General features: G+C 36.4%; 2 protein-coding genes across 2 annotated transcripts in view; both read right to left on the reverse strand.

Annotated features, from left to right (window-relative positions):
* The window catches only part of LOC136826524 (uncharacterized), a 12,705-nt gene extending 10,973 nt beyond the window's left edge, over positions 1 to 1,732 (reverse strand). The window contains exon 1 of the mRNA XM_067083712.1: positions 1,179 to 1,732. Within this exon, the coding sequence (XP_066939813.1) occupies positions 1,179 to 1,275 (97 nt within the window). The 5' untranslated portion in view covers positions 1,276 to 1,732. The remainder of the gene's footprint in view (positions 1 to 1,178) is intronic.
* Positions 1,733 to 5,967: 4,235 nt separating this feature from the next.
* Positions 5,968 to 7,500, reverse strand: part of LOC136826534 (venom protease-like) — a 15,011-nt gene continuing 13,478 nt past the window's right edge. Inside the window, exon 8 of the mRNA XM_067083721.1 lies at positions 5,968 to 6,565. Within this exon, the coding sequence (XP_066939822.1) occupies positions 6,398 to 6,565 (168 nt within the window). The 3' untranslated portion in view covers positions 5,968 to 6,397. The remainder of the gene's footprint in view (positions 6,566 to 7,500) is intronic.

Here is a 7,500-nt window from a genome sequence, read left to right on the forward strand (position 1 = left end):
TGGGGTTGCTGGCCCTAAGCACTTTTGTAATTGGGCTGTGACCCACTTCAGACATCGAAATACCACGTGCATGCTGACTGCTTAGGTCATGAGTGGTACATGAACTTTGCCAGAAACCATCACAAAGATTTCTGGTTGGAGAGGCGAGGAAGCAGACTTCTGGGTTAGGTATCTATTATATATATATATATATATATGTGTATGTGTGTATATATATATATATATATATATATATATATATATATATATATGTGTGTGTGTGTGTTATATATGTGTATACATATATATACATATGTATGTATACATATTTATAGATATATATATATACATAATGTGTATATCCTCTTTGCATTAATTCTGCCGACTACCATATCTGTTGACTTATTTTTCCATTTCTGTTTCTTCTTCCTCTTCTTCTTCTTCTCTATCTCTCTCTCTCCCCTATAAAACCGATACTAGTCACAGCAAACCACGATATAGCAATAATACTCTTATACATCAACACATCAAGGAATAGATTACGCTTCCGGTTACGCCCAAACTGTTAGCACTGCTGCCTCCCTGCACTCTCCTACAACGCAGTTACAGCATATACCTTGGTCTAGGTTGCTATGGATCCTGCCCTTCTTCCCTGGTCTTATAACCCTACCATAGATCAATTCATCAGAGATGACCGGAGAGGGTGAGCGTCTCGCCTCCTGAAGTTATTACACTTTGCGATAGATCTGTGCGATCAGTTGGTTGAAATACGACTGAATTATCCGTTTTCATTCATGCAAAACCAGGAATGAAATATTCATTCGATCTTCTAAAACAACCTTTATTCGTTCTTGGGGAACACGCTCGTCATTGCTCTAAGTCTAAATGTTAAATTTCGCCTTTGGGTTTTTAAAGCAAGGCCATTGGCATAATGTGCTGTTTATTTTTATAAATGAAAAGGTTCTTGACACATACTGCACCAGTGGTTTAAACTATTCACCTCATTAGCATTGTTATTGGCATGAAGTATGAACAGGGGCAAAAACATGCGCATAAACGCGCACGCAGAGAAGAGAGAGAGAGAGAGAGAGAGAGAGAGAGAGAGAGAGAGAGAGAGAGAGAGAGAGAGGGGGGGGGGTTATGCGTGTATGAGAGTAACAATCACCACTTCGCACAGAGATATAAACAGAAATACTCACATATAGCGCCGATAAAACACACGACGAATTGTTCCCACACAGCCGCTATTACCCACTCAGAAATATCGTCTCTCACTGTACAATTCCCCTCGGACATTTTCCCTCACACCTTTTTCCTTCGTCAGTGAGACAAGTCCACCAAACAGCGAGCCACTACTGCTTTTTTCCTGTTCGAAACGGCATCAGAATCCTCGAATATCAGCCTAAGTCAACTTCCTCGAACAGAACCGCGCGCATCGGCTACGGCGTTTGATCATCACTGGTTGCTGCATTCACCACAGACCCAGATGCCGAAGGAAGAAACATCCGCTGCTGCTGACATGTGTAAGGGAGTTAAGGCACTGATTCGTGCATCGCACTGACGATAACGATAGCTGGGTGTAATGACACGACGCCGTTTTCTTCGTGGGTGGCAAATGTCATAAACTGCGATCGTCAGGATTGCTAACACAATGACCATGCGCTGGGAGCGTGTGACATACCGAAACCCCAGCAGCTACCTACTGCATAGCGTGTTCCTTTAGAAACGTCCTCCTGCCGTTAGGAAGAACGTTGACAGAATAATATGCTCTTCGCTAATCGTTCGTTTGAGTTCTTATTCAGAAGACGATCCCATTGTACCTTTACTTAATGCTAATTTGTGGAAAAATTGTTTGTTCGCTTAAAACTTGGTTGGTTCGTAGGCTAAATGGCTCTTAACTCGAGTGTTAAGTGGAATGCTTATCCAGAAAAGCACGTCACAAACGAAGGTGTGACTATCGATGTAGTCGCCTCTGTGTCCGGCGACTCATCCTCATTAATGAAAAAAAGTAAAGCCACACGGACGCACATACAAATTACACACACCTACGCTTATACATACGTACATACATAAATACATACATACATACATACATATATAATTATATATTTATATATAATATAAATATATATGTATGTATACATGTATGTATGTATATAATATATGCAGTGTATTTATGCATATATATTATATATATATATATATATATATATATATATATATATATATATATATATATATATATATATATATATATATATATATTTCTATTAAGCTAAACAAAAGAAAAACAAATACAACAGTGAAACAGACATGCGTGTGCTAGCCACCGTGTCCGAATGCCTAGCAATATGGTTAAAAATATTCCTAAGAAAAAAAAAAAAGACCCTTGGAGGATGATTATTGCTCTTTTGAGAGAGAGTTAGAAAGAGGGGGTCGAGGTGAGAGAGGGTTAACATTTCTTCTTGTTATTTTACAACCTCTCATATTGATTCGGGATCGGTGACATGACCTCGCCAGCGAGGAAAATCGCGTGGCCGTGGTTACCTCGTCAAAACGCGATGGTCACGTTATGATTTTTCATTAAATCTATAACTCCGCATCATTCTTCACAAATAACTCTGTGGTCTGAATGGCACAAAGGTAATCCAGTTGAAGAAACAAGAATAAAAACAGTACTGTAATTTTACGCCAACAGATATTGATTTCCATTGGCATTCGCTGCTACGAAAATGGGTCCAGTCCCTTTCTCTCTCTCTCTCTCTCTCTCTCTCCTCTCTCTCTCTCTCTCTCTCTCTCTCTCTCCGCGCTGTTTCCATTTTCTGTATCGTTCTATTATCTTCGTCTTCTCTACACCGCACCTCCGCGTTCCTTGCCATGCTCTGCCCATCGGGAGGATTGCAAAGCGATTGATATTCCCTGCATGGCAGGCATCAAGGCTGTGCAAAGGCGTTGTGCGTCGATCATTCCACGCAAACAAGCGCCAGATGTGTGTGGCTTTAGCTAACGAATTCTGGGGAGCTCCAGTCATAAGCCCCTGTGTTTTTAAATCGTTCCTGAGAGTTGGTGCGATGGTTTTATGTTCCTCCTCTTTTTATCTCTCTCTCTCTCTCTCTCTCTCTCTCTCTCTCTCTCTTTATCTCTATCGTGTGTACATACATACACACAAACTCACACACACACATGTGTGTGTATATATATATATATATATATATATATATGTATATATATATATATATATATATATATATATATATATATATATATATATATATATATAAATAAATCACAAATATGCACGTGTTTTGTTTGTCAGCTGAAGACACAGGATAAGATTCAAAAGAAAACGATAGTGCCAAGTGCTTTCGTGTAACTAACACATCTCGGTGACCAGACGATGCGATAATTACGCGAAAGTACTTGACATTGTCTTTTTTTTATTTTTCATATATATATATATATATATATATATATATATATATATATATATATATATATATACATATACATATACTGTATATCTGTTTTCTGTATCCTATAATACACAACCGGAAGTATTTTTTCTCTGTACCGTCATAATCAAATCCCTGAAATACTTTGGACTCGGAACTCGAAATACTGGAAAAGCAGATGAGATTCCTTTACGAACACAAATCTTAGACTAAGCGAACCATTGGTAACAAACCATCATTTCCAAGAAAAGTAAACAACAAATCCTCCTTCAGAGTCAGTCTCGGTCTTCAGATCTTTCCTATCGCTGCTATCTTGCTCTTTATCAACTTCTTTCACTGAAACAAAATGAAAGAGGAATGAGAGTAATTTTGTGTTAGGGGAAGTAAAAGAAAACTAGATAGGATGAAGACCAAACGATGCGGCAGACTTATCAGTGTTTTATTTGTGAGCAATTCGGTCTTAAGACATCTATTTTGTACGCTTTCAGACTTTTAGTGAGAACATGGAAAGATCCACGAGCACAATATTCTTAATAATTCAGTGGAACAGGTCACAGGTCACTACACAGAATGTTTGTCAGTCCCTGACTAAGATTCAAAACATGATTGTCTTACGCTGTGAAGATTAATTTAAAAGAGAAAGTATTAAATGAATAAAAAAAAATATTAATAGAATGCCAATAAACACCTGTCATTAGATCATGGTCCAATAACAAAAATACTTTCTCTTCTTATGATTTCTTATCTCCTCCAGGGCTTAACAGTTAACAATGGCAAATAAATTGTGATCTAGTCAGACTATTTCTCACAAATCTTTCCTGGTATATTCTAAAAGCTTTTGCAAGTTGTTATTACGGTTTCTTGTTGTAGTATGTTGATTTTTCTATATCCTTTATTACTTTCTAATACCTTTATATTGCATTCCAGCAAGTCAAAAATGCTCTCAAGTTCATTCACTTTCAAAACGACTTTAAGTCCACAAGCTCTCTCTCTCTCTCTCTTTCTCTCTCTCTCTCTCTCTCTCTCTCTCTCTCTCTCTCTCTCTCTCTCTCTCTCTCTCTCTGCGTTCTGTTCTTTTGCTGATAAGAGATATAGCAGTTCGCCAGTCTTTGGCTATCGTGAATTACTGAGGTTCTGAGATAGCCAGGGCCAACTCTACATTATTGCTTTCTCATTCTTTTGAGCAACTGAATACCACCAAACTTTATGTTGTTCATGTCTCTGCATCTGAATTTCCCTTTGGCCAATGCATTTCATTTGAATACATGACTACTGATATGTCGTACAATAAACAACTGCAGGCTGCTGTACTTCATTAAATGGAATTATGCTCTTTGGGAGCTACTGGAAACATCACTATTCTTTTGACCGTTCGTCCTCGATGTCCATTACTTTGGCTGCCTTGTTCGTCCAGTTTAGGGTGTTAGGACACGTAAACATACACCCCCTGATAATAAATCTTCTTTTAGTGACATTATCTGACAGAACTTTCTTCCCGTTGCTGATCTCGTTCTTTTGATATTGGAATTGGAACTGGAACATAAAATCTGGGCCAGAAGCCAAGCTTTGGAACTTCCGTGGTCATTCATCTCTGAAAACAATGTTGAAACAAGTGTTAGGAGAAGGTGGAAAGTAAGATGGAAGAAAGAGAATATGAACAAAGATATAGTAAAAGGAATGAAAGGGGTTCCAGCTAGGGGTCGAAGTGACGCTGTAAAGAACGTTAAGTAATGCCTACAGTGCACCACTTTTTTTTTTTTTTTTTTTAGTTGCCTTGACGGCACCACCCGACTTCGGGGGTGCTTTTGATATTGGTGAAAAGAATAACTTACACTTTACCATAAATTTTACTTGTGCATTTACTGACTCACTTGCAGAATGACTTCTTTCATCTTCACAGTGATTTCCTTGGTAATGATACCCTCAGCATTTTCTATTATTACTAATGAGCTGAAACAGATTGATTACGAGCATACGTTCCGTGGTCTAATTTCTGTCGACCTTAATTGTATTTCTACCTTCAGTTCCTTCATGACAACTCACGCAATATACTTTCCTCTAATTTATTTTTCTCAGCCATAATTTTCAAATTGCATAAGTATTCGCATTAGACATTACCGTAAAGTTCTATGGTATTTACAACACATTCCTCTTCTTTATTTGCTTCGCCAAAGAAAAATTCACATATACTTACATACATTTCAACTCTTACTTATATTACTATACATGTCTCATTCTATGCGCCAGGTTGGATAAGTAGGATGCCATACAATAAGAAAGTAATGTTTCTCTTCTGCAACATTTTCTCTCTCGACAAAAATTGTTTTTCTTACTGTTCTTTTACCAATAAAAGTGACTATTTTCTTGTGTTATTCGCTCTCCCTTCCTTACGCTAAATTGTCAAAGAAAAATGACCAGCCAAAGTTTCGCATATCATGACAGATAACGTTCTCTTCTGCAAAACTTGTTTCATTCCAAAAGATAGAAAACAAGGGAAATATTTTTGGAATACTTTAACAAAAAGGATACTACAACAGACTTTATGAATATATATGTATTTCATAGTATGTTTACGACAAGGAGCATACAGCTATAGATCATTTTATGGGAGACCCAACCTAACTTTGCTTCTAGTAAGTAGAGGGAAAAAAAAAATCTTGATGGTAGGTTCAACTGCTTAATGACTTACTGACCAGTCATGTGAAATTAGAATAACCAATTTGTAAAATATATAAAGTCAGTAACAATATATAAAAACTATCAATTTTCGATATGGAAAAACATCAACGCATGAAATAAAAAAGCAACATTCCATCAATTAAAAATATTACCGCGATCCTTCATTTTCTAATCTTCAACCCACTGGATCACATCACACTCACATTATTAAATTTAAAAAAATCCCCTTTTGAGAGAATTTAATGCACTAACTCATTGTAGATTTTCCGTGATACAACAAAGGGATTTCACTGGAAAGCCACTGTCTTGATCCAGGAGAGATAAGGAGCGTGACGGACGTCGGCGTAAATTCCTGGAAACTCGCTGAGGCCACACCCGTAACCTCTGGAAACCACTCCAGCCAAGACATACTTCTTCTCCTCGTTAAGGTATGTCACTGGGCCTCCAGAGTCTCCCTGGATTTAAAGGAGAAAAGTCACTCCGGTGGATAAAACATTTACAGACCCAAAGCTACACCTGCTTACTATATATAGGTGTGTGTGTGTTTGTGCGCATATATATACATACATTTATATTATTTATATATATATATATATATATATATATATATATATATATACAGTATATATATGTATATATATATATATATATATATATATATATATTATATATATATATATATGTATATATATATATATATATATATATATATATATATATGCTCGTGGATGTATATGTATACAAAAATGTATATATACATAAATATATATATATATGTATATATATATATATATATACTGTATATATACATACATACACAGTATGTGTGTGTGTCTACCAAAAGTGATCAAAAGTTTCCATAAAAATATTATTCTCCACTATGTTCATATTGATGGGAGTGTCCGTATGAAGTAAAATTTTGAAGTGTATGTTAATTCTAATGAACTTATATAAGTAAATGGAAGCCAAAAAGAGAGTGTAATAGAAGAGAGAAGAGGACAGACAAAAAGGCAGTGGAAGCCTTGCAGAAGCTTCAAACATCAGAAGAAACCCTTAGGAGGAGAAGGTTGAAAATTATAACTTTTTTATATGGTCTCACACTGTGATTGCAAGATAATACATAACGATAAAAAACAATTAAAGTATGGTTGACAAGAAAGAGATGTAAATGAACGAGTAAATGCTCAAAACCTCAGCATTGATGAAAAATTAAACGACAAATTGTTGGAATGATCTGCTGAAGTAAAGGTAATGTGTGGTGCAATTCAAAGATAAATGAAATATGAAGTACAGTAGTAGTTTTTGGAGGCATGGGAGGAGGCAGTCTTAGAAATTGTCTAAGGGGGTAGCCAGATTGCCAGAGCATGGTAGCCACTGTATCAACAAGAAC

Source organism: Macrobrachium rosenbergii, chromosome 3 (assembly GCF_040412425.1).
Source record: "Macrobrachium rosenbergii isolate ZJJX-2024 chromosome 3, ASM4041242v1, whole genome shotgun sequence".
NCBI lineage: Eukaryota > Metazoa > Arthropoda > Malacostraca > Decapoda > Palaemonidae > Macrobrachium > Macrobrachium rosenbergii.